The 25,997-nt window shown below is 47.0% G+C and overlaps 4 protein-coding genes across 11 annotated transcripts; 1 reads left to right on the top strand and 3 right to left on the bottom strand.

Annotated features, from left to right (window-relative positions):
• Window positions 1-2,304: 2,304 nt before the first annotated feature.
• Window positions 2,305-8,265, bottom strand: LOC310803782 (intermediate filament protein ON3). Its single transcript, XM_083668667.1, has 9 exons — window positions 7,970-8,265; window positions 6,116-6,324; window positions 5,847-5,907; window positions 4,922-5,017; window positions 4,499-4,663; window positions 3,769-3,894; window positions 3,185-3,405; window positions 2,822-2,868; window positions 2,305-2,603 (listed from the first exon to the last, which is right to left on the bottom strand). Exons 1-9 carry the CDS (start codon window positions 8,255-8,257, stop codon window positions 2,503-2,505), a joined length of 1,314 nt encoding a protein of 437 aa, XP_083524793.1. The 5' UTR covers window positions 8,258-8,265; the 3' UTR covers window positions 2,305-2,502.
• A 1,029-nt stretch (window positions 8,266-9,294) lies between these two features.
• LOC310803787 (deoxyribonuclease-1-like) lies at window positions 9,295-16,650 on the bottom strand. Of its 2 annotated transcripts, none has more exons than XM_083668672.1 (9): window positions 14,903-16,650; window positions 14,493-14,581; window positions 14,247-14,341; window positions 13,987-14,073; window positions 12,949-13,061; window positions 12,143-12,255; window positions 11,035-11,192; window positions 10,407-10,503; window positions 9,295-10,157 (listed from the first exon to the last, which is right to left on the bottom strand). In XM_083668672.1, exons 2-9 carry the CDS (start codon window positions 14,571-14,573, stop codon window positions 9,852-9,854), a joined length of 1,050 nt encoding a protein of 349 aa, XP_083524798.1. In that variant the 5' UTR covers window positions 14,574-14,581; window positions 14,903-16,650; the 3' UTR covers window positions 9,295-9,851. The 2 variants fall into 2 exon arrangements, with proteins under 2 accessions (XP_083524798.1, XP_083524799.1); XM_083668673.1 differs by having other exon boundaries at window positions 14,493-14,578; window positions 14,903-14,926.
• Window positions 16,651-16,992: 342 nt separating this feature from the next.
• On the top strand, window positions 16,993-22,746 carry dnase1l4.1 (deoxyribonuclease 1 like 4, tandem duplicate 1). 7 transcript variants are annotated; one of them, XM_083668680.1, is made up of 11 exons: window positions 17,058-17,126; window positions 17,818-17,976; window positions 18,228-18,316; window positions 18,522-18,610; window positions 19,122-19,208; window positions 19,666-19,778; window positions 20,203-20,315; window positions 20,881-21,038; window positions 21,618-21,714; window positions 22,217-22,283; window positions 22,493-22,746. In XM_083668680.1, exons 3-11 carry the CDS (start codon window positions 18,236-18,238, stop codon window positions 22,651-22,653), a joined length of 966 nt encoding a protein of 321 aa, XP_083524806.1. In that variant the 5' UTR covers window positions 17,058-17,126; window positions 17,818-17,976; window positions 18,228-18,235; the 3' UTR covers window positions 22,654-22,746. The 7 variants fall into 7 exon arrangements, with proteins under 7 accessions (XP_083524800.1, XP_083524801.1, XP_083524806.1 ...); XM_083668677.1 differs by lacking the exon at window positions 17,058-17,126 and adding an exon at window positions 17,486-17,669 and having other exon boundaries at window positions 18,231-18,316; XM_083668676.1 differs by lacking the exon at window positions 17,058-17,126 and adding an exon at window positions 17,486-17,669.
• On the bottom strand, window positions 22,743-25,989 carry tma7 (translation machinery associated 7 homolog). The gene is made up of 4 exons (XM_083668692.1): window positions 25,854-25,989; window positions 25,229-25,284; window positions 23,371-23,458; window positions 22,743-22,962 (listed from the first exon to the last, which is right to left on the bottom strand). The coding sequence occupies exons 1-4, from the start codon at window positions 25,867-25,869 to the stop codon at window positions 22,928-22,930; spliced, it is 195 nt and encodes a 64-aa protein (XP_083524818.1). The 5' UTR covers window positions 25,870-25,989; the 3' UTR covers window positions 22,743-22,927.
• Between the last annotated feature and the right edge of the window lie 8 nt (window positions 25,990-25,997).

Raw genomic sequence — 25,997 nt, 5'->3', positions numbered from 1 at the left:
CCTGGATGCTGTAGGAGAGAGACCCACCAGAACCCTCCTGGTCGCTGTAGGAGAGAGACCCACCAGAACCCTCCTGGCTGCTGTAGGAGAGAGACCCACCAGAACCCTCCTGGCCGCTGTAGGAGAGAGACCCACCAGAACCCTCCTGGATGCTGTAGGAGAGAGACCCACCAGAACCCTCCTGGCCGCTGTAGGAGAGAGACCCACCAGAACCCTCCTGGATGCTGTAGGAGAGAGACCCACCAGAACCCTCCTGGTCGCTGTAGGAGAGAGACCCACCAGAACCCTCCTGGCCGCTGTAGGAGAGAGACCCACCAGAACCCTCCTGGCTGCCAGTCAAGTCATGCAGACATGTAGAGAGACAGGACTGACCCCTCCATCAGTCCTTCTCCTCCTCCTCCTCCTCCTCCTCACGGACCAGTTGTTCTCTTCCTCCTTCTGTCCTCCTCTGGTGTTATTTATCTATCCTTAACCTCCTTCTCCTTCTCTCTCTCTCTAACTCACCCTCACACCCACACACACACACCTACACACACACACACACACACACACACACACGCACGCGCACACTAACGGGAGCGGATGTCCATAGGCCAGAGACAGTGCGTCTGTGTTAGCTGAGACTATAAATAGAGTAGCGTGTCTCTTCCTATGAGGCTGAGGAGGCTGAGGAGGCTGCAGTCAGCAGCAGCACTCAGGGACTCTGTCCAGGCTGGAGTTCCTTCAGTTCCACCTCTCCTGAGCCTGTTCTGCACATCAGTTCCACCTCTCCTGAGCCTGTTCTGCACATCAGTTCCACCTCTCCTGAGCCTGTTCTCCACATCAGTTCCACCTCTCCTGAGCCTGTTCTCCACATCAGTTCCACCTCTCCTGAGCCTGTTCTCCACATCAGTTCCACCTCTCCTGAGCCTGTTCGGTCAGAGGACCAGACCCTCAGCTCAGCCTGGCTCACTGATAGTGTACAGTATATGCTGTATGCTCGTCAAGCTATGCTATCTTATTTAGATCCTGATCCATTGAGACGTTATCTGTGATTACAGTGCCCTCTGTTGGTGAGGGGAGAGCATTACAACAGTTCTCTATCCTCTATTCCGGTTAGAGTTAGGGTTAGGGTTAGGGTTTGGGTTGAGGTTAGGGTTAGGGTTAGGGTTAGGGTTGAGGTTAGGGTTAGGGTTGAGGTTAGGGTTAGGGTTAGGGTTAGGGTTAGGGTTGAGGTTAGGGTAAGAAACCAGGCGTTGGTGCTGGGTCTGGGATTGGCTCCTGTAGCTGGGCTGTGGCTCCTGTAGTTAATTGAACACTAGGTGGCGATAAAACTGTGTTATTACAATCGTATAATAATGCAATGATACCTAGTTTATCCCTTAATGTATACACTAGGCAGGCATCATTTATTTGTCTTTATTTATTGGATATGTTGTATAACTTATATGATAAGCCTATTGAATAAGAAATGATGTTATAAGAATCCATGAATCTACCATTCAGACGCCGATGATGAATCTGTCTTTGAGCCGCTGTTCTCCTGGAGGCGGTGGATCCTGTCCAGAACGACGGGGAACAGATTGAGTTCATCTTGTCTCTCTCTCTGATTCGAGATTAACTGACAGGACAAAAGAGATGATGCTCTATTCTAACAACCAGTTTAGAACTCCTTATCTTTCAGAGTCTCTCAGAGTTCATGTAACGTGAAGTCACAGCATCTGTGACAGAGCCAAAACCCAGTTTGTGAGCGGGTCCTATTTCCTGTCTGTATGAGGGCCATTGTTTGTGAGGAAGGAGGATGCTGTCATATCTGATATTCATGTTACAGGGCAGGCTGTTGTTCTAGTGTATTGGTTACTGGCAGCATTCTATATGGTATAGAATAGGCCAGCTCAGGGGAGGCTGGTGGAGGCCAGCTGAGGGGAGGCTGGTGGAGGCCAGCTGAGGGGAGGCTGGTGGAGGCCAGCCCAGGGGAGGCTGGTGGAGGCCAGCTCAGGGGAGGCTGGTGGAGGCCAGCTCAGGGGAGGCTAGTGTAGGCCAAGGGGAGGCTGGTGGAGGTCAGCTCAGGGGAGGCTAGTGGAGGCATACATCTGAGATTTCTACCTCCACCTCCGATTTCTGCCTCCACCAGCCTCCCCTGGTGTAGGCTAAACTGAAACATGGTTGAAAACTTTAAATAAAACTCAAGACTCACAACTTCAGGAAGGAAAAAAAACATTTGATTTTATTAATTTATTTGCAGAAAAATAATCATCAATTAAAACCGTATGTCTCCCTAAGAATCCCCTAGTTGAATTATAGATTATACTACATTATAATTATAGATTATATTGTAGTAATCTCTTCCTAAATACAGTGTGTCTTGAGAAAATAAACAATACATGTCAATATGATAAGATAATAGACTCTTTAATCAGATAGACTCTTTAATCAGATAGACTCTTTAATCAAGCAGACTCTTTAATCAGATACTCTTTAATCAGATAGACTACAGCTGTTTATCAGAAGTCAGACGTGTTCTTAGTGGGAGCTGTAGCGGGTGCTGTCCCTGGTCTCGGTGGTCTTGATGAGCAGCTTGGGGCCGGGGGAGCTGCTGTAGTAGCCATTACTGGTCTTTGAGCCTGAAGGAAACACAACAGTTTAAACTGGGACATGAGAGCTGCTGTATCAACTGTTGTCTGATCTAGAGCAATAAACAGGAGTTATGTGTCTGAAAATGCACTCATTATAGTAGGATTGAAGAAGTTGGATTGAAGTATATGAAAATGTGAAACATACAGTAGAACAGTAGAACAGTAGAACTCAGATGAATGCATGTCAACTTTCAGCAGAGACTTACCGTAATTGGACACTGCCTGGATGGTCACAATGGACTGCTGTCCCAGCCTGGGAGGAGAGAGAAGGGAGGGAAGGAGGAGAGAGAAGGGTGTGATGTGAGGAGAGAGAAGGGTGTGATGCCTGCGATGGACTAGATTACACACTGACCTCATTTAACAGGAGGGCTAAACTGTCTTGAGAGCTCTAGGTTGTTGCTTCCTTTAGGACATGAACTACTACTTAGGTAGTTTTTTTAGTTAAATATTATTAAGTATGAATAAACTGAATGATGATCACCCCACTCACCTAACTTTCTTATTTTTGACATTTTTTTATTTTATCACCAATTCAAACATCTTGTCGTTTTTCTCCCTGCCAACCTCACCTGTCCTCCTCTCCTTCCAGCAGTTTCCTGTAGGTGGCGATCTCGATGTCCAGGGCCAGCTTGACGTTCATCAGCTCCTGGTACTCTCTGAGCTGACGTGCCATGTCCTGCTTGGCCCTCTGGAGGGCGTCCTCCAGGTCTCTGATCCGGGCTTTGGCCTCCTTCACAGCCAGCTCCCCTCGCTCCTCCGCCTCCGCCATCTGGTTCTCCACGCCGGCGCGCTACGGAAACGGACAGCAGGCGGCCATGTTGTATCAATGGCAGTTCTCTTTTATATATGCTTGGTCAGATGTGGTTTATGACGCAATCAGGGGAGGCTGGTGGAGGTAGAAATCGGAGGACAGGTTCATTGTAATGGTATCATTCCTCATTCCATTTCATACATTACAATGAGCCATCCTCCAATTTCTACCAGCCTCCCCTGGATGCAAGGTTGTAGGTCCCACCCAAGAAGAATGTGTTTGATATCACTGTGCTGAAGTCAATCCATTCATAGACCTGTTATAGACCATTCATAGACCTGTTATAGACCATTCATAGACCTGTTATAGACTATTCATAGACCTGTTATATATATCCTCTACCTGTGCTTTGACCGCCTCGATCTCGCTCTGCAGACGGCCAATCATGCGGCTGAGCTCAGCTATCTCTCCTTTGGTGTTCCTCAGCTCGTCCCCGTGGCGGCTGGCCTGGGACGCCATCTGGTCAAACTGGCCAGGGCAGGAGAGAGACAACGCACACAAGGCTCATTAAACCTCCTGCAACGTTATCACAATGATAGATAGACACCATGACAGACATTTGAAATCTGGTTTTTACTTTCCTAGATTCAGCCTCTCCATTCCTGAGGTGACACATATTTGAAATCATGCAGTTATATTTTTATTGTTTAGATTGAGCCTCTCCAACCCTGAAGTATAGTCTTCTATCCTCTGTCTCTCACCTTGCTCTTGTACCAGAGTTATCCCCCACAGTCTTCTATCCTCTGTCCCTCACCTTGCTCTTGTACCAGAGTTATCCTCCACAGTCTTCTATCCTCTGTCCCTCACCTTGCTCTTGTACCAGAGTTATCCTCTACAGTCTTCTATCCTCTGTCCCTCACCTTGCTCTTCTACCAGAGTTATCCTCCACAGTCTTCTATCCTCTGTCTCTCACCTTGCTCTTGTACCAGAGTTATCCTCCACAGTCTTCTATCCTCTGTCCCTCACCTTGCTCTTGTACCAGAGTTATCCTCCACAGTCTTCTATCCTCTGTCCCTCACCTTGCTCTTGTACCAGAGTTATCCTCCACAGTCTTCTATCCTCTGTCCCTCACCTTGCTCTTGTACCAGCTCTCGGCCTCCTCTCGACTCTTGGCAGCGATGTCCTCGTACTGGGCTTTGACGTCAGACACGATCTTATCCATGTTGAGGTTGCGGGAGTTGTCCATCTGCACGATGACAGAAGTGTCCTTGATGCTGTCCTGCAGCTCACGCAGCTCCTGGTCAAGGAAGGGAGAAAACAACAGACGTTTAGATCACAGCGTTGTCCCACTGTGAGTGGTCCTCTGTGGCTCAGTTGGTGGAGCATGGTGCTAACAACGCTTAGGTTGTGGGTTCGATTCCTGCCGGGACCATATATACTGAAATGTATGCACTCACTGCAATGTAAGTCGCTTTGGATAAAAGCGTCAGCTAAATGGCATATCTATATATAGGTTGAAGAAGGTGTTTGTGGACCTGATGATGAGCAGACTGACCTCCTCGTAGATGTTTCTGAGGAAGTTGATCTCGTCTGTCAGCGCCCCCACCCTGTCCTCCAGGTCAGCCTTCACCAGGTAGGCCGAGTCCACATCCTGAGAGCACAACTCAGTCACTGCCACTGTTAACCTCATCCCCAATGTAATATGTATGCTCTTAGAAGACATGCTAATCAGGCCAACCATTTGGAACTGGTTTTCACAACATCCTATGATGGTGAGTGATCAAGTTAGGTGTGACAAGAACTCTCATACCAATTAAGATGGTAATGCTTTGTATACTGCTTCAGACTGGGTGATACACATTTGGGCAGAAGTGTCTGGGAACGAAACTACTGTGACTGTAGGTTCAGCTGTCAGGAGCCAAGACATGAGGAGATTATGTTTGTGACGTCATTGGGAGAAAAGTGTTATTATTTTGTGGAAGATTGTTTCAGGGCTACACAGCCACAGTATTACTGTCGTGCAGATTCATATTGATGTTATCGTAAACGGTCATCTTATTGCCCTGCCAGCGACCCAGTCTTTCTGTGGTGATATGATACCTGGGAAACTTCACCGTCTGTGGTGATATGATACCTGGGAAACTTCACCGTCTGTGGTGATATGATACCTGGGAAACTTCACCGTCTGTGGTGATATGATACCTGGGAAACTTCACCTTCTGTGGTGATATGATACCTGGGAAACTTCACTTTCACTACAGAAGGTGTGGTGTGTTTGCTCATAGTCTCCTGTTTCCTCTCTGTCTCTGTTCTTTTATCTGCCGTCATGATGGAACCGTGTTCCCCAACCTCTCCATGTTGGTGTATCACTGATCTCCTCAGTTCTCCCCGTAGAGGTGAGGTCATGGTTTTGCCCCCATTAAAGAGCTCCAGGGGCTGAACCATTATAACACACCTCAGGGGTGTCAGGATGCTCTCACCTTCTTCAGGATGACAAAGTCGTTCTCCAGGTTGTTCCTCTTGTTGATCTCATCCTCGTACCTACAAGGCAGAACAGGAGAGAGGAGAGAGAGATTGAACAGGTGGGAGGAGAGAGAGATTGAACAGGTGGGAGGAGAGAGAGATTGAACAGGAGAGAGGAGAGAGAGGTTGAACAGGTGGGAGGAGAGAGAGGTTGAACAGGTGGGAGGAGAGAGAGGTTGAACAGGTGGGAGGAGAGAGAGGTTGAACAGGTTTTATTGTGTCTTACTTGTGTTTGTAGTCCTCCACCAGGCCCTGCATGTTCCTCAGCTCTCCATCCAGCTTGACCTTGTCGTTGTTGACCACGTCCGTCTGCCGCCGCAGGGTGGCCATGTACGCCTCGAACAGCGGCTGGATGCTGGAGCGGCCCGCCGTCTGGCCGTGGAGCAGGTCGAACTTAGTCTCCAGCATCTTGTTCTGCTGCTCCAGGAAACGCACCTAGGGAGGGGAGGAGGGGGGGAGTAGGGGAGGAGGAGAGGAGAGAAGGGGAGGAGGAGAGGAGGAGGGGGGAGAGAAGGAGAGGAGGAGAGGAGGAGAGGAGAGGAGGAGAGGAGGGGAGGAAAGAAGGGGAGGAGGAGAGGAGTCAATAGATGATATAGAGGATTGGTGCAGTCATAACCTCTCCTCACAGCTCCCTGTTCTACCTATAGAACCATTCAGACCTGTCAGAACTTTCATTTTGAACATCAACAGCCTTCTGGCTGCTCAACAGCCCAAGCTGTGTTTAACAGACTCTGGGTGAAGTGAGAGAGAGACAACCTGAAGAGAGAACAGCTGATGTGATCTGATAATGACAGTCCAGGCATCGGGACAGAGATGTTGAGTGTGAGCTGATAAATGCTGTTTGTTGTCTGAGCTGAGCTGTGTTGGACATTTCCCTCAGTACCTGTAATCAGTTCTGCATCGGCTGTCTGCCAGCACATGATACAGGACAGGTATTCAGACCCTCATGGAGGACCAACCTGCCTTTGTTCTGTCTGGTCTGCCGGTGAAGTAAGGCAATCAGATGGTGGGCTTTTCAATTGTCAATCCATGTCACCATGGTGATGAGAAAAGTGTTTTTCACAGATCTACCCCCCACAGACTTGAGCTCAGTCATCTGGGATTCTGATGTGTTACTGTGGTGGTAACAGCTAGTCAGTTCTACTGGGATCTGGAGGTCCTGTTTCAAGCCCATGGCCACAGTATTCTCTTCCTATTGTCTGAGACAGGCACTGAAAGCTCTCCTCCAGCCCTCTGGGAACGCTGCGGTCACGCCAAGTCTGACCTGCTTTTATCAGGTTACTACAGAGCTTAGAGAAATGGGACATCGGGGAAGGCTGGCGGAGGTAGACATCGGAGGACAGGGGAGGCTTGTGGAGGTAGACATCGGAGGATGGGCTCATGGTAATGCATGTTGTTTGATATCATTCCTGATTCCGTTCCATGCATTACAATGAGCCCATCCTCCGATTTCTGCCTCCACCAGCCTCCCCGGTGGGAGTATGAGACTTGAAACTTTGTTCACCGGTTATTTTTGTCCATAATGGGATATGCCTCATAAATGGGATATGCCTCATAAATGGGATATGACTCCCAGATGTACTTCACCATCAGCGCATGGTTGTATGATGAAATGACCTTTTTGAAAGGGAGAGGTTTCTTTGCAGAGAGCACTCAGCTGAAGTGCACCTCTGGTGATGCAGAGAGCCCAGTACAATACCTCTACTGTGAGCCTGTTACTGACACCGTGGGAGAGGAGAGGTGATGTTGTCAGCAGCGTATCAGTAACCACAGTAACCACAGTAACCACTAGGGTGAAAGGTCAGCTCATGAACTAGGCTACGTCTCTTCTAAAGGTGGAGGAGATACTAAACTAAGAACATGCTGTGTTGCTTTCAACTTCATCTTCAATTAACGGCCATAGACTGACATGCATACATGTATAGACTGCATGCACCTTTAATGTTTTAAAGATCAATACTTTATAATAATCACTGTTTTCCCTGTTCTTCAATCAATGGGGACTGAACCAGATATGTTTTGGTCACTCCTGCACTGCAGCTGACTCAAACAGAGAAGATCACCCAGAACCACCACAGACCTTGTCGATGAAGGAGGCGAAGCGGTTGTTGAGGCCCTTGATCTGCTCCTTCTCCTGCGTGCGGACCATCTGGAGGTTGGGGTCGATCTCCAGGTTGAGGGGGGCCAGCAGGCTCCTGTTGATGGATACGGAGGAGAAGGGGCTGTTCAGGTGCCCGTTGCTGCCCGCGTACAGAGAGCTGCTGCCCAGGGACATGCCGCTGAAGCCCCCCCCGCCACCGCCCCCCCCGCCACCGCTGTACCGCCGTACTGAGCTGCTGGAGCTGATCCTCTTGTTCCTCAGACTCATGGTGGAGGTGGGAGAGAGGAAGGGAGAGATGAGGTGGAGGTGGAGGTGGGAGAGAGGAAGGGAGAGATGGAGTGGAGGTGGGAGAGAGGAAGGGAGAGATGGAGTGGAGGTGGGAGAGACAGAGAGGTGGGAGAGACGGAGAGATGGAGTGGAGGAGGGAGAGAGAGAGGTAGAGGCTAGGTGGTTGAAAGACGAAGAGAGGGAGAGGAGGAGAGAGAAGAGTGGTGTTGCAGGACAGGGTGGCAGGGCTGAGGAGTCTCAGATGGACGGCCTCCTTTTAAACACCTCAGGGTGGAGCTGTGACTCTCATGGTGTGGCAGAACCAGTTTGATGGCTCATGCCCCCCCTCCACATTCACTCTCTCTCTCTCTCTCTCTCTCTCTCTCTCTCTCTCTCTCTCTCTCTCTCTCTCTCTCTCTCTCTCTCTCTCTCTCTCTCTCTCTCTCTCTCTCTCTTTCACACACACACAATGCCTAACTGAGATACGTATGTGAGTATGGGACTGGTACACAGGAAGCCATAACTCTGTTGACTCTGGGATTCAGAGTATTTGTTGACATAATTATAGCTAGTGTTACATATTTGGTTAGCGGTTATCATTTTTGTGATGTCACAGGACAGGGGATTTGTTATGAATTTGCTGCAATTCTAGCTGTAAGTGTTTTGTAATATCATTTCATTTGTAAAACGATTTGAGGTGTTCGACCTGTAACGAATCTGCAACCACACCCCCAGTCCAGCCAATAGAGACCAGGTTGTTTTACTGAACACACCCCCAGTCCATCCAATAGAGACCAGGTTGTTTTACTGAACACACCCCCAGTCCAGCCAATAGAGACCAGGTTGTTTTACTGAACACACCTCCAGCCAATAGGGCTGGTCCACAAAGCAGGTATGCCCCCAGGGAGACAGAACCTGTCAGCAGGGGTCTCCATTACAACCAGTGTTGTGTGAGCAGTATAAACACTGAGATTTCCAGCCACGCAGCACTTGAGTGAGTCTGCCCTCTAGTGGACAAAGAGCACCAGGACACAACATTTTGTCAACAATCATTGGTTTATTTTTTTAAGGGATGTTGCTTGAAAGAATGTGTGTGTGCACTCATATGGAATGAAAGGCTTATGCTGCGGATATGAAAGCATTTGACAGTTTATGAGTTTGTTTAGAACGTCCATTTCTATCTTCCATATTACATTTGTTATCGTCATGCTATCATTGATGGTTCCTGAGACTAGTCTATCATCTAGAGACTAGTCTGTCATCTAGAGACTAGTCTATCATCTAGAGACTAGTCTATCATCATTAACAGGTACTGTGCTTCTCTTGGTTCAGGTCAGACAGACGGACAGTAATCAATGTGTCTTCAAAGCTTCGAGGTGCTCCCACTGAACAATCATTGGCTCAGGTTAGACAGGCATCAGGGGAGGCTGTTGGAGGGAGAAATCGGAGGACGGGCTCCATTCCATGCATTACAATCGTCCTCTGATTTCTCCCTCCACCAGCCTCCGCTAACAAGTGTACATTAATCAATATGTCCTCAAAGCTTCATGGTGCTTTAACTGAACATCACCGTGGTCTTGAATACTCTCATCAGTTACTTCCTCTGCCTCTTCTTCTTCACAGCTGTTTGGGCCATCCTGGGAGGTCCTCTCTTCTTCTGTGGTCCAGCAGCCCTGGGACAAGCCCTCTTCTTCTGTGGTCCAGCAGCCCTGGGACAAGCCCTCTTCTTCTGTGGTCCAACAGCCCTGGGACAAGCCCTCTTCTTCTGTGGTCGAGCAGCTCTGGGACAAGCCCTCTTCTTCTGTGGTGCTGCTGCCCTGGGACAAGCCCTCTTCTTCTGTGGTCGAGCTGCTGATCTCAGCTCCACCTCCACAGGGTAGTGGTCACTGATACTGAGGGCCTTCATCAAACGGAGATACAACAGTCAAGAGATAGCCACTTGCCTTTGATCAGTAGAGGCTGGTGGAGGTAGAAATTGGGCTCATTGTAATGCATGGAACGAAATGGTATTAAACACATACCATTCCTCATTCCGTTCCATGCATTACAATGAGCCCATCCTCCGATTATCTACCTCCACCAGCCTCCTCTGCATTGGACAGATACAGGAGGTGACATGGAGGCATGGAGGTAGAGGCTGAGGACTCACCAGGTCTGTCGACAGGCGGAAGGCTGTGTGGAAGTTGAAGGGTTGAGCTGAGTCAGGGACTATAGCCTCCAACATGTGCTGCCCATACACCACGATCCTGGTGGCATACAAAGACTATAAAGCATGCAAAGAACATGGAAATGAAACAGGTAATTCAATTTTAATTTATTCATTATCATATAATATGTCTCTTCAGAGAGCTTTTTGCGATTTTGAATGTACTGAAAAAAGCAAATTGACCATTACAAAGGGTTCTATGGAGAAAGGAAATGTTGTGGTCTACCTGTCATAGGTGTGGTCATTTGTGGTCAACCTGTCGTAGGTGTGGTCATGTTCAGGTCATGTTTTGGTCATGTTGTGGTCTACCTGTCGAAGGTGTGGTCATGTTGTGGTCTACCTGTCGTAGGTGTGGTCATGTTGTGGCCTACCTGTCGTAGGTGTGATCATGTTCAGGTCATGTTGTGGTCATGTTGTGGTCTACCTGTTGTAGGTGTGGTCATTTGTGGTCAACCTGTCGTAGGTGTGGTCATGTTCAGGTCATGTTTTGGTCATGTTGTGGTCTAACTGTCACATGTGTGGTCATGTTCAGGTCATGTTGTGGTCATGTTGTGGTCATGTTGTGGTCTACCTGTCGTAGGTGTAGTCGTTGCCTGTGCTCGCTGTGGTGTCCACATCATCTCCGATCAGCCAGTGGAAGTTCTTGTCGCTACGGATACGGAGGCCCTTCATCTCCGTCTTGGTTACGTAGCGTCCGTCTGCGTTGAAGTCCCCCAGGATCATTACATTCTGACAGAGACAGACACACTGCTGCTAGGGGTCATGACCTTCTGACAGAGACAGACACACTGCTGCTAGGGGTCATGACCTTCTGACAGAGACAGAGACACTGCTGCTAGGGGTCATGACCTTCTGACAGAGACAGAGACAGAGACAGAGACAGAGAGAGAGAGAGAGACAGAGAGACAGAGAGAGAGAGACAGAGAGACACAGAGAGAGAGACAGAGACAGAGAGAGACAGAGAGACAGAGAGAGAGAGACAGAGACAGAGAGACAGAGACAGAGAGACAGTGACAGAGACAGACACACTGCTGCTAGGGGTCATGACCTTCTGACAGAGACAGAGACAGAGACAGAGACAGAGAGAGACAGAGTCAGAGAGACAGAGACAGAGACAGAGTCAGAGAGACAGAGACAGAGTCAGAGAGACAGAGAGACAGAGACAGAGACAGATGGAGAGTCAGAGACAGAGTCAGAGAGACAGAGACAGAGACAGATGGAGAGACAGAGTCAGAGAGACAGAGACAGAGAGAGAGAGAGAGAGAGTCAGAGTCAGAGAGACAGAGACAGAGTCAGAGAGACAGAGACAGAGTCAGAGTCAGAGTCAGAGACAGAGACAGAGACAGAGACAGAGTCAGAGAGAGAGAGAGTCAGAGTCAGAGTCAGAGACAGAGACAGAGACACAGACTGGTAGGGATCACACAGGGTTTCTATTCTGTTTACATCAAACCAAATACTGGAAACAAAGAGATATATGTCAAATATACATACATGTTATGAAAAATATTTGCATGAACATTTACAGTTTTGTATCATTTATTTAGATGTAAAAAAAAAAAAAAAAAAAAAAAAGCGATCTGCAGGGTTGTGTTTTATTCTGATGTGATGTAAAGACACTTTCCTTGTTTAGAGCTCTACAAGAAGCTGGCCTCATGTCATGTGACCCAGAGTGAACCTACCTCTGTCCTCCACTTCTTCTTCACATTCAGGAAGACGTCGTAGAGCTCATCCAGCTCCTTCTCCGAGTCCTCCGGCTTGGTGTGGACAGGGATCAACACCAGGTCCTTCAGCACTGAGGACGACCCATAGACACAAGGTGTTAGAGGAGAACACATCACACTGTTATATACAACACCAGGTCCTTCAGCACTAGAACCCAATACAACCACATCATTACATTCATGTCAAATGCTTTCAAATAGTTGAGGTGTGCTTGATTTACCTTGATTTACCTCAAATACTCTCATGTATTTGACATATGTACAGTGACCTGCATAAGTAATGGGACAGTGAAGCATTTTTTCTTCTTTTGGCTCCACCCAACATCTTGGACACAAACCCAAGGTTAGTGAGGAACTGTCTGAAGGAGGAGCCTAACCTGTATCTGAGGAACCTACAGTGGTACCTGTGGAACACACCTGTGTTGAGGAACCTACAGAGGACCTGTGGAACACACCTGTGTTGAGGAACCTACAGAGGACCTGTGGAACACACCTGTGTTGAGGAACCTACAGTGGTACCTGTGGAACACACCTGTGTTGAGGAACCTACAGAGGTACCTGTGGAACACACCTGTGTTGAGGAACCTACAGTGGTACCTGTGGAACACACCTGTGTTGAGGAACCTACAGTGGTACCTGTGGAACACACCTGTGTTGAGGAACCTACAGTGGTACCTGTGGAACACACCTGTGTTGAGGAACCTACAGAGGACCTGTGGAACACACCTGTGTTGAGGAACCTACAGTGGACCTGTGGAACACACCTGTGTTGAGGCAGGTGAAGTGGAGGATGTAGGGCTCTCTAGCAAACACGTCCTCGTCTCCCACCTGGTTGTCTTCATACTGGTACGTATCAGTTAGCGTCACCTGGTCCTCCCTGTCAGAGACTCAGGTTAGACATCAACACCACTAACACCACTAACACCTGGATCCACTAACATCAACACCACTAACACCTGGATCCACTAACATCAACACCACTAACACCTGGATCCACCTGGATCCACTAACATCAACACCACTAACACCTGGATCCACCTGGATCCACTAACATCTACACCACTAACACCTGGATCCACCTAGATCCACTAACATCAACACCACTAACACCTGGATCCACTAACATCAACACCACTAACACCTGGATCCACTAACATCAACACCACTAACACCTGGATCCACTAACATCAACACCACTAACACCCTAATCCACTAACATCTACACCACTAACACCCTAATCCACTAACATCTACACCACTAACACCCTAATCCACTAACATCTACACCACTAACACCCTAATCCACTAACATCTACACCACTAACACCCTAATCCACTAACATCTACACCACTAACACCTGGATCCACCTGGATCCACTAACATCTACATTAGTTAGTCTGCTCACTCATACTGTAGTTGTGTATTCATTTTTAACAGCAATGTTGACTTGGCAACATTAAAGAGATGCTCAGGATTTTTGTCGGTAATTCTTTACATGACATTGGAGTAAGTGTGACTGTATGTTCATCGATTTCTGACCTCATTAGACGACACGGCCCTTAGTTTAACGCCCCAGTGGGGAGGCGTGCCCCTCTGTCCAATCAGGTAATTTCTTGACTAAATGTTTTTGGCTTGTGAGTGCTCATGTTTAAACTAGCAGCTGAAAATAAAAAAAAACCCATCCAGGAGTATCTCTTTAAGGCACCTTTTAGGTCTGATTTCAGGAAGCTTCAGTCACCTTCAGGCTAACTACCTGCTGAGAGGCGGGAGCGGAATGCAGATGGTAAAGATGATATCACACCTGTACAGGAACACAAACTGCTCCTTGTAAACGTCCCGGCCCAGTCTGGCGCTCTTCACCATGCTGTACGGATGCTGCTTGTTCCCCCTGCCAGGACAACACCCACAGATTAAATATGATCATAATTACATCATTATAGTAGATATCATAATATAATTTAATGCTGTACGGGACAGAGTTGAGGGAAAGACGTCTAGGTGGTTATAGTAGATGTAATATCATGGGACAGTTGGAGAAGAAGACTTGGGATGGTAGCCAACCTAGTGCTGTTCAGCTCCTTCAGGAACTTGGCCATGGCCTTCCCAGACTTGTCAACCACCTCTAGGATCAAGACCACACTGTAGCGAGACACTATCTGAGGATGAGAGGTCACATACTGTATGAGTCAGGGGAGGCTGGTGGAGGTATAAATCGGAGGACAGGCTCATTGTAATGTATGGAAGATGTGTAACTCTATCATACAGGACCGAATATGACTGACATACAAGATGTCAATGAGAAATCACCTTGACGAGGTATGGAAGGACAGTCCGATCAGACACTTTGCTGAAGCCCAATTTCCTGATGTTGAAGGATGCCACCTTCATGATTCCTGCTGAGGTAAGAGAAGATGTCTCTCATACTTCAGAGTCAGTAGTCAATAAAGCTAAATCTGTCTGCTGTGAGAACACAACAGAAGCAGAACAGCTGTGTTTGACAGCTGACCTCAAACAGAGAGGAAGTCTGACATACATACATACACCCTGACTGAAAGTCTTTGAAACTAAATATTTCAATGATGTTTCACACAGCTTAGTTTCCTTTGCTCTGGGGTCATGGACCAAGATAATGTTATTGTAACAGATGTCATACCACATATTTAGCTCCACTGGGATAATTCAATAAAGTCAATTGATTAGCAAAGTAAAGTCCTTACCGTTATGCAATGTCGCCTGAGCTGAATGGTGCTCTGACAACCACAGTTCTGCAGACAGCACAGAACTGAGATAGCCTGACCTCAGCCCTCCCCTTCTACCACAGGGGTGGATAGAACACTTCCTGCATTTGAAGAACCATTTGTGTGTGACAGCTATCACACGCTATCTTTGTGTTTGAATGTATTTCCATACCAGAGTTAAAGGCTCCTCTGTGGATACACAGCTGGTGAGAAAGTAGGAGCTGATTAGAGGATGCCCAGAGAAACATTCTTTTGATCAATTATAATGCAATCAATAGGTCTGAGAGAGACACATGTTATATAAGACACCCCAAAGGTGTGACCTGAAAGTGGGGGAGGTTAACAACAGCCTTCCTGTCCACCATTCAGAGGCAGGTAGCCGTTTCAGTGGTGTCACTGAGGTCACTTATTCATTGTTCCCATATGGTGACCAGCCAGACCTCAGTCAGCAGACAGCTGTGGGCCAGATCTAGTCTTGTGTGGCACATATGGCTCAGTGCCAGAAACGGCAGGTATTATATAGGCCAGACCTGGTCCAAATGTGGGGGTCCAGACCTGGATGAGTGAATAATTTTCTATGGGCCAGCTCTGGTATGAGGAATGTGACCCTGATACGTTCCTGCAGTAACTGGGCTATCTTTGGTCTGAGTGTGGTTGAACCGTACTGGGGAACAAAGTCATACTTGGGCCACGTCCACATGCTGGCCAAGGTCTGGCCTTTTCATGGCAAAGATCCGGCTCAGGAAAGGCAGCCACAGCAGGTCCACTTCTGACCCAGGAACAAAGTTGTACCTGGATATCCGGATGCCAGTACAAAACAGACGTGTGTCCGATCTGGGCGGTCATTTCTCTGCTGACAGGGACCTATTTTATCGTTTGTTCATTTGGGTTGAACGTGAGAGAATGCTTATCTTGGCATCCTGTAATCAGATCTTATTGACAGGTTCCACCTTGCCCAGCCACCTCAGATGGCATTCCATGGAAATGGAAAACAATAATGTCCTGACATGTACCTAAGCTGTGTCAACAACACAAACATCTTAGTAATGTTAGTTCAGGGGTGCGCTCTCTCTTGTAGAGCCTTTGCCCTGATGCCATGTCCTGCATAGCTGCTGTCTCCTCTCCATGGTAGCTTTAGTTGACCCGTGAACATGTGGGGAAGCAGTTCAAACAGGCTAGCAGGCAGGTTTCACAACCACTCGCTAATCTTCTGGAATAGGAATGTCACAGCAGGGATGTGTATAACAGGTGGAGGTAGAAATCGGAGGATGGGTTCATTGTATTGCTTGGAAAGGAGTGTTGTATAGAGTTGGAAAGAGAGTGTTGTACTGGTGTATAGACATCTCAGAAAGTACTACAAATCTGAGCCAGGGCAACAATGGTAGTCAGGATGTCTTAATAGCCCTAAAACGTTGGTGGGGAATACTTATCATAATTATAGACTATTACAGGCAACATTACTGAAAACATGTTGTGGATGAGGGGCCCTAGGGCAGCACGCTGCTATGCTCCACCCTCAGCTCCACTTCTGATGGAGAAATAAACACCACAAACATCCTCCCATACCCCCTCCATCCCCATCCCTTCCCGGTCTTTGGGGAGTCTTCCATGCCTGTCAATCTGTAGCAAATTACAACTGTCTGAAACACTGACTAACGTATAGGTGTGAAAGTGTGTCACTGTGGAATTATCATGTTTTATATTTGCCTATCAATGATTCTGTATATTCTGCATATATTTATTTTACTGTATTTACTGTTATTTACTGTTATTTACTGTTATGTACTGTTATTTACTATTCTATAATTATAATTATGACACTGTATTGTTGATGTTGACTGATGTTGTAAAGCTGCTCTGGCTCATCGTATACTTGTATATAATGACCAATAAAGTTCAACTGTCAGGTGAAAGCAGAGGTGTATTGTTGTGTCTCAGCTGCGTGAGCAGCCAGGAATGTCTGCAGCGAGGGTTGGTGGCGTGTCTGTTATGGTTGGTTATGGCTGTCCTGTCCTGCTTGGCTGCATGCCAGCATGGGCCTCCCAAACCTCCCAGACTGGGCTTGGCTCACACACAGGTTTCAGCCAATGGGTTTCCAGAGGGTCTTTAAGAGAGTGCCATTCCCCTGGTGAAGGCAGAGAGGAGCTTCATTGTTAACAAGGCATCACAGTCGTCTCCTGGGCAGGTACAGAGACACACTTCGGTAAGTCAAATCAAACTGCCATTTTGGAATTGTTATTGTTGGTATGGTGATGATGGAAGTGTTCACAACACACTTCAGAATATTTGAAATGTTTTAAATATGTCTCTGGTTTTGCTTTACAAAATAGACTTGTAGAAGATGCTGTATAAATAGGGGGAAAATCGGATTTTGTTCTCTTTGGAGAATGATCTGTTCTGATCAAACTTCTGATTTTACCATGATGTAAAACGTTTGGATCTGCAAGTGTTTTTGCATTGGGAAAGAAGGTGCTCCTGTCTGGACATGTCTCTCAACTTGTATTTGCTGTAAGGTATCTACAAGTCATAAAGTATGACATTCAGTATGATTTATGATTTAAGCTGTAGGGGTAAAGAACCATGTTATTACCGAACACAGTTGTCCCCTGAAGACGTGGGCGACTCCATGTGTCTGTGGAATTCATCAGACCATGAAATATCACATGGATTGAATTACACCTCTTAGACCACAAACATTCCATACAGAAACAACATCTAATGGCCACTATGACTGCCATGAAGAGAGGTACTACGTCTACTGTTACTGTACTACGTCTACTGTTACTGTACTACGTCTACTGTTACTGTACTACGTCTACTGTTCTCCCTTTCATCTTAGAAGACATTCAGTTGTTAACTGTGTAAACGTCCCTTGCTTGCACACCAACCCTCAGGTCAGAATGAGATGTAACAACAATGTAACAACACAGGACACATGATGTAACCTGTTAACTGCTGTTCTCTCGTATCGCCATGGAGATGTGGTCTGACAGGGACCAGAGCCCCTACTGACATCCGTTCCAAAACATTGAATGAGATAGGCTCAGGATGAGGTAATGCCCATGGGAACACCTGTGAGTTTTTACCAGAGATGGCTGCTTTGTATTACAACACAACATGGAGTAGGTCCTGAGGCTTGTTGTCCTTGTGTTAAAGTCTTAAAATGAACATTTGCGAGCCAGTGCTGTTCCTCATTATCTTAACGATCTGCCTGCTGCTTAAGAACCCACACAGAGAGCAGTCAACATCAGTATTAAAAGCGTTTGCGTTTTGGTACATTAATTGTTTCCCGCTCTTTTTTCAGCAGCAGTCATGAAGGTTGCATCTTTCAACATCCAGAAATTTGGGGTCACTAAAATTTCAGACCTGAACATTCTTGCTACGCTCGTTAAGGTAAATGATTGTATATGTTGTCTGATTTTGGATCATACTATTGACAGACCATGTTATCATACCAGAGAAACTAATACACATGGACTCTTCTCTTCTCTTCTCTTCTCTTCTCTTCTCTTCTCTTCTCTTCTTTTCTCTTCTCTTCTCTTCTCTTCTCTTCTCTTCTCTTCTCTTCTCTTCTCTTCTCTTCTCTCCATCTGTTCAGATTGTATCTCGCTATGACATCATAGTGATTCTGGAGGTGGTGGATGTGCGTGGGGAGTCGGTAAAAACGTTCCTGGATGCTTTAAACAAGTACAGGATGTTTCTCTTACTTCAAGACTGTCTGTCAGATTATCAGTCTACAGTGTCTGCAGTGTCTGTAGTCTGAAGTGTCTGTAGTCTGCAGTGTCTGTAGTCTGACGTGTCTGTAGTCTGCAGTGTCTGTAGTCTGACGTGTCTGTAGTCTGCAGTGTCTGTAGTCTGAAGTGTCTGTAGTCTGCAGTGTCTGTAGTCTGAAGTGTCTGCAGTCTGCAGTGTCTGTAGTCTGAAGTGTCTGTAGTCTGCAGTGTCTGTAGTCTGCAGTGTCTGTAGTCTGACGTGTCTGTAGTCTGACGTGTCTGTAGTCTGACGTGTCTGTAGTCTGCAGTGTCTGTAGTCTGACGTGTCTGTAGTCTGACGTGTCTGTAGTCTGACGTGTCTGTAGTCTGACGTGTCTGTAGTCTGCAGTGTCTGTAGTCTGACGTGTCTGTAGTCTGCAGCGTCTGTAGTCTGACGTGTCTGTAGTCTGCAGCTCTCCCACCTCATCTTCTTCTTCTGCCTTCAGGACCAATAAAAAGCATCACTACACTCTGAAGATCAGCTCTCGTCTGGGAAGAAACAGATACAAGGAGCAATTCATGTTTCTCTACAGGTACAATTCTAATTCCTGCTGAACATTTCCTCTGTGAGAATAATCAGATTAGATTTACTGTTTTTCTCATTTGCTTAAACACATTTGTCCACTCTTTTTTCAAAACCATTAACACACAGGCTGAAACAGAAGCTGACTGGCCAAAATGACTAATTTTGTTTGCAAAATGCTCTAACACTCACAAAACATTAAAAACATGCAACAAAAGCAAATATTCCCTTGTGGTCAAATTAATATATTGTTTCAATCCATCATTACACTTTTCATTATTTCTTAAACACGGACCCTGAACAACACAATAGCATGATAATACAGGACAAGACCCTCAGGAATTCCATAACAACTACATTAACATTGTTCTGCTTTTGTGTGGCTTTATGTGTGTTGTGTGGTGTGTGGTTTGGGTTGTGTTGTGTTGTGTTGTGTGTGGTGTGTGTTGCGTGGTGTGTGTTGCCAGGGACGACCTGGTGGATCTGGTGGGCTCCTACCAGTATGCAGATGACGAGGTGGGAGAGGAGGATGTGTTCGCCAGGGAACCGTACATTCTTCGCTTCAGATGTCTCAACACACGTAAGGAACCGTGCTTCCTCCCTCCGCTGCCACGGCCCTGACTCACCACACCATCACCACCTTTAACCAGGAGGCTGGTGGAGGGAGCCATCACAGGATGGGATCATTATAGTAACACATCGGAAATACACACGTTTGATACCATTCCTCATTCTATTCCGTGCATTATAATGAGCCCGTCCTCGGATTTCTACCTCCACCAGCCTCCAAAGCCAGACCCTAACCCTACAAAGAGTGTCTAACGTAAATAAACATGTTTAGCCTAACAGAGGATTCACACTTACTTAACATGCTTAACATGCTTAACATGCATGATCAGCTGATTATTGATTACATGAATGTGGTTTCACTGCGTCATTAGATCCAAACCCCCGTAGTGTGATGTGTTCTCCTCTAACACCTGGTGTCTGTGGGTCGTCCTCAGTGCTGAAGGACCTGGTGTTGATCCCTGTCCACACCAAGCCGGAGGACTCGGAGAAGGAGCTGGATGAGCTCTACGACGTCTTCCTGAATGTGAAGAAGAAGTGGAGGACAGATGTAGGTGTGACCGACTGGATAACAGACCAGCACCAGCGTTGCCTTTCATGTGTGTTTGATCCCGTTCCTCATTCCACCCCATGTTTTACAATGAGCCTCCCCCAGCCTCCCCTGGTTAAATCTAACAAATGATATTTAAATAGACTGAAATAGGTGTGACCTACTGTATCATAACCACCCTTGCTTATGACTAGGGGGTGGACCAGTGGAGGCTGGTGGAGGTAGAAATCGGAGGATGGTTGGAATGGAATGAGGAATGGTATCAATCACTTTGACTTGATCTTGTTCTGGCTTCTGCCCGCTCCTTCCTAGTTCATTCAACCCCAGCCTCCAACCCCAACTCCAACCCCACTTTTTTTAGGGTGCATCCAAAGCCAATCATGTACATACAGTAGCCTCCTGGTCCTTTCAAGCTTTGATAGGGTTTCTAGTTTCATGATATCTCCTTAACCCGAACCCTAACCTGAGAGAATAACACTGATCTAAGACCACCTGTATTCCAACAATAACTGCCCAGGTAATTAACGTGTTGAATGTCAGGTGACTACGTGTCTCTCTGTGCTAGAACGTGATGATTCTGGGGGACTTTAACGCAGACGGGTCGTACGTGTCCAAGAAGAGCATGAAAGACATCCGCATTCGCAGTGACACAAACTTCCATTGGCTGATAGCCGACGACGTGGATACCACAGCAAGGACGGGAAATGATTATACTTATGACAGGTGAATATGATGACCTCATTGATATGAATAATTCATGAGTAACTCATTTTCTATTAATAACTCAACTACATGTGAAGAGCAAATGACACATGACACATAAATCAGCTTTTAGTTTTTGAGCCCTTGAGACCTGGAATAACATTCAAAACAGTCAAACTTGCTTGTGACTCTCGGTTTAAGACCTTGATAACGGATCTGTCACCTGAGGAGTGTACGTGTTTTGATTATATTGTGTAAATTGTGTGCAATTGTTTGTAATGTAGGCTAATGTATTGCAATTTAATGTAATGCAATGTCATTTTAATGTAAGCAGGGCTCCCTGAGAAAGAGACCTTGGTCTCAGTGGGACACCCCTGTATAAATAAAGGTTAATTATTATTATTACTATTTTATTACTATTATTATTATTATTAATAATAATAATAATAATAATAATAATAATAATAATAATAATAATGATAATAATAATAATAATAATAATAATAACATATGTTTCTGATGATGTAAAGTGCAAAAATAATCAGCTGTGTTATTTTAATATTATTATATTAAATTATCTGTTCTTCTGAATCCATCTAGGATCGTAATCTATGGGGACGACATGCTTGAAGCAATAGTCCCAAACTCTGCCAAACCTTTCAACTTCCAGAAAGCTTATGGACTGACTGAAGATGATGTAAGGATGGTTGTTTCAGGTTGACTACATTCCAACCAGGCTGTGCAGTGCAGCAGATTGCTGCATCATGATTGGGTTCATGAGGTGTTTAACACGTCCAGCTCATAAAGCACATTAGGAGAAATGTTTGGCATCTTAGGACCCACAATTTGATAAAGCAATCTGCTGTGTAGACAACCTTAAACATCACCTGTATGTTTAAATTCAGTCCGGGTAGATTAAATTAAAATACCATGGCTATGTAGCACAGGTATGTATGTGAAGTGTGTACACTCTGCTAGCAAAAGTAATGTTTCTATCTCATGAGTCTTAATTCCGGAACAATCTCCACCTAGAGTGCCAAGTGTTTTATGTGGTGTTTACCTGGCAACAATACTTTGATTGGCTACAAAATGAAGCGTCATTTATGCATTTTTGGTGAATAAAGTCACCCGTGGCACTCAAGAATGTTGACAATTTGGGCGACTTCATTCAGTAAATCTAACTTCCATGTTTTTTCCAGGCCGTCAGAGTGAGTGACCATTACCCTGTGGAGGTGGAGTTGAAAACATGGACACCAACAGGGAAACGTAAGCAGCAGCAATTTAATGTTTATTCAGAACTTTTCTCTGAAATGAAAACTGGGTAAAATAAAGAACAGGACTTCACACAGCATTCTCCACACACACACTATACTATACTCTCTATACACTTCTCCACACACACACATTCACAACCAGGGTGGAGAAATGGGCCTCGACAAAACATCAACACCAGTATAACGATGAGTCATGATCAGGTTCTGGACGTCATGCGGAGACGAACACAGAGACCGAGGGATTGGGTGAAGAGGTGGTCAACCTGAAGAGAGGGAACCTCCTCCTGGAACGAGAGAAACTGAACTTGGAGATACAGATGCTGAAAATCAAGATGGCCAAATATGGAAAAAAACAAAACTGATTATTAAATCATACCAGTCTGGTTTCATGTTTAATGTGTAAATGTAATATGTGTGTTTCTCAACAGAATAAAAAATATTACAGTGAAAATACAGCAGTAGTTACAAAACTTTATTTCAGAACATCTTCTTTACAAGAAAAGCAAAAATAATTTTAAATAGGTCATTTCATGTTCCACTTGTAAAATGGACCCAAAAGAGAGGGAAAGGGGGATGAGGGAAGGGGGATGGGGACTGACAGAGACTGAGGTCTGTGCATGTCTTCTTATTTCCAATTCACTTCTTCCCAGACTTCTTGATACCTCCGCTAGCTGTAACAACGACAGGAAAGGGAAAGAGTGAGTCTGGATAGAAGCTTCTGGTCTGATGCTGCAATGACAGACACTCATTTCATGCCGACAATTATCTGGATGAACTAGTGTCGCGTCATGGGGGAAAAAACAACAACACAAAAGCAATGTTATGGATAACTCAACACTAAACAGATAAAGATAACTCTTGCGTTATAGACATCATTTGGCATTGTGTTACAAGTGGATTTACCAGAGCATACATTCGTTTTGTTATGGGCTATGGTAAGAATATGCAGAAACCGAACACTGCCCCCTGGTGGAATTATAATGTACCCTCCCCGCGCCATGCTCCACAACATATGACAAGTGCTTTTAATATTCAGTGTATATGAACATGTGGGGCTTGTGGGAAGGGCTCTCTCTTACTCAACGGCCCTTTTCCTGCAGCTTTGGCCTTCATTGCATCCATCGCTTTCTGATCGTCCTTCTGCTTCTGTTTGAAGGCCTGGTCATCCTAGGGTTCACAGAGGAGATGCAGAGACATTTAGCTCAATGAATTGTAGCCAGTACTTTACCCTCCCCGGGAGGAGGGGGGAGAGGAGGGGAGGCGGGGGGAGAGGAGGGGAGGCGGGGGGGGGAGGAGGGGGGAGAGGAGGGGAGGCGGGGGGAGAGGAAGGGAGGCGGGGGGAGAGGAGGGGAGGCGGGGAGGCAGGGGGAGAGGAGGGGGGAGAGGAGGGGAGGTGGGGGGAGAGGAGGGGAGGCGGGGGGGGAGGAGGGGAGGCGGGGGGGGAGGAGGGGGGGGGAGGAGGGGAGGCGGGGGGAGAGGAGGGGAGGGGGGGGGGAGAGGAGGGGAGGCGGGGGATGAGGTCACTGCAGCACAAGATGGCGACCGGAGCATGGACGTGTGGAAAGAAGTAGAGTGTTGACAGAAATGGAGGTTTCAGAAGCAAGCAGCTAATTGGTCAGATATTCCAGCTCCCCCTAACCTTCTGTTTCAGAGACGATCGTGGAAGAGACGACATGTTGGAAAGTCGGAGACGATAATGAAACTGGTAGATTAGCACATTTTCAATGACTGTCACTATCACTAGCATCAACATCCCACTCCCTCTTATCCATGGAGAGAAGCTAGTGAACTAGTCAGTTGAACTGAATGTACAATCACTTTCTAAAGAGTCATGTGTTTTAATCATCCATGCACAATAAAACATGGATGAAAATTCTAATGAGAACATTTGGTCTTCTGAACAGGCAATTAGCCTATACATCACATGTCCCTTATTGAATAAACGCAGTGTAAGACCTCTAGCCTGAGCCTCCTGCAGGGACGGAGCTGTCAGATGGGAAGATGACAACACTGCTCAGTCAATCAGTCTGTCCTACAGCAGAGCCTGGGGCTGCTCCCATACCCACTCCTCCTCCTCCTCCTCCCATACCCACTCCTCCTCCTCCTCCCATACCCACTCCTCCTCCTCCTCCTCCCATACCCACTCCTCCTCCTCCTCCTCCCATACCCACTCCTCCTCCTCCTCCCATACCCACTCCTCCTCCTCCTCCCATACCCACTCCTCCTCCTCCTCCTCCCATACCCACTCCTCCTCCTCCTCCCATACCCACTCCTCCTCCTCCTCCCATACCCACTCCTCCTCCTCCTCCTCCCATACCCACTCCTCCTCCTCCTCCCATACCCACTCCTCCTCCCATACCCACCACTCCTCCTCCTCCCATACCCACTCCTCCTCCTCCTCCCATACCCACTCCTCCTCCCATACCCACCACTCTCCTCCCATACCCACTCCTCCTCCTCCTCCCATACCCACTCCTCCTCCTCCTATACCCACCCCTCCTCCTCCTCCCATACCCACTCCTCCTCCTCCTATACCCACCCCTCCTCCTCCTCCCATACTCACTCCTCCTCCCATACCCACCCCTCCTCCTCCCATACCCACCCCTCCTCCTCCCATACCCACTCCTCCTCCTCCTCCCATACCCACTCCTCCTCCTCCTCCCATACTCACTCCTCCTCCTCCTCCCATACTCACTCCTCCTCCCATACCCACCCCTCCTCCTCCCATACCCACTCCTCCTCCCATACCCACTCCTCCCTCCCATACTCACTCCTCCTCCCATACCCACCCCTCCTCCTCCCATACCCACTCCTCCCTCCCATACCCACTCCTCCCTCCCATACCCACTCCTCCTGTTCACTCATGAAGCCTTGTTTAAATGATAAATAATACGTAAACATGTTCCATTTAGTCTCATAAGGATAATAAAGACCTACATCATCCAAATCCTTGTTCTGTTTCTTGGGCGCTTTCAGCGGCTTCTTCTTGCCACCTAAGGAGGAGAGGAGAGGAGAGGAGAGGAGAGGAGAGGAGAGGAGAGGAGAGGAGAGGAGAGGAGAGGAGAGGAGAGACGCATTGAATTCATCATGAACTGAAATCAAGGAATGTCATAAACCGTCATATTCATGAACACGAACAACTACAGAACCAGAACCAGAACCAGCAGAAGCAGCGACCTGCCGCACCTCGGAGGCGGAGGACCGTTTCAGGACCGTTTCATTCGATTTTGTTACAAATTTGGACTTGAGACGCATTAGCAGCTAGTTTGGTAGCTGGCAACACCCACCGCCTGGAGGCCACAACCCAGGTCAGGTTTCTATGGTTGATCAGGTTAGAAATGTGACCAGTCTAATCTAAGAGTAACGCTGCCTGGGTCGGGTTGAGCACAGAGGCGGCGAGCTAACCTGCTACCTGCTAACTGCTAACCTGCTAACTGCTAACCTGCTAACTGCTAACCTGCTAACTGCTAACTGGTCGCCTTCACAGCAGCAGCAGATCATTCACAACTCGCTACTATGAATGAAGTACTGATCCTCCTGTGAGGAGTGGTGGTGGTCTCACCTTCTCTTCCAGACATGTTGTAGGTTGGTTGGTAGGTTGGTTGGTAGGTTGGTTGATTCGCGGCGAACAGCGTCAGAACAGCCGAGTCTGCTTTTCTCTGCCGACCTCTGACCCGGAACTCCACTCTGACCCGGAAGCAGCACG

The sequence above is a fragment of the Argentina silus genome, assembly GCF_951799395.1.
Source record: "Argentina silus genome assembly, chromosome: 4".
NCBI classification, from domain to species: Eukaryota; Metazoa; Chordata; class Actinopteri; order Argentiniformes; family Argentinidae; genus Argentina; species Argentina silus.
This window is presented reverse-complemented; position numbering and strand designations above follow the sequence as displayed.

Excerpts from the sequence above, each read along its gene's own strand:
- LOC310803782 (XM_083668667.1), bottom strand. The coding sequence starts at position 8,257 with ATGAGTCTGAGGAACAAGAGGATCAGCTCCAGCAGCTCAGTACGGCGG. Across the intron at positions 6,325-7,969 it reads TCGCCTCCTTCATCGACAAG|GTGCGTTTCCTGGAGCAGCA; the intron begins GTCTGTGGTGGT and ends TCCCCTCCCTAG. Across the intron at positions 2,869-3,184 it reads CTGGAAGGAGAGGAGGACAG|GCTGGGACAGCAGTCCATTG; the intron begins GTGAGGTTGGCA and ends CTCTCCTCCCAG.
- LOC310803787 (XM_083668672.1), bottom strand. The coding sequence starts at position 14,573 with ATGAAGGTGGCATCCTTCAACATCAGGAAATTGGGCTTCAGCAAAGTG. Across the intron at positions 10,504-11,034 it reads AACGACTACACCTACGACAG|GATCGTGGTGTATGGGCAGC; the intron begins GTAGACCACAAC and ends GTATGCCACCAG. Across the intron at positions 10,158-10,406 it reads TCCGCCTGTCGACAGACCTG|GCCCTCAGTATCAGTGACCA; the intron begins GTGAGTCCTCAG and ends CGTTTGATGAAG.
- dnase1l4.1 (XM_083668674.1), top strand. The coding sequence starts at position 18,236 with ATGAAGGTTGCATCTTTCAACATCCAGAAATTTGGGGTCACTAAAATT. Across the intron at positions 18,611-19,121 it reads TTCCTGGATGCTTTAAACAA|GACCAATAAAAAGCATCACT; the intron begins GTACAGGATGTT and ends TTCTGCCTTCAG. Across the intron at positions 21,715-22,216 it reads ATGGACTGACTGAAGATGAT|GCCGTCAGAGTGAGTGACCA; the intron begins GTAAGGATGGTT and ends TGTTTTTTCCAG.
- tma7 (XM_083668692.1), bottom strand. Across the intron at positions 23,459-25,228 it reads AGAACAAGGATTTGGATGAT|GATGACCAGGCCTTCAAACA; the intron begins GTAGGTCTTTAT and ends TGTGAACCCTAG. Across the intron at positions 22,963-23,370 it reads TGCAGGAAAAGGGCCGTTGA|CTAGCGGAGGTATCAAGAAG; the intron begins GTAAGAGAGAGC and ends TCGTTGTTACAG.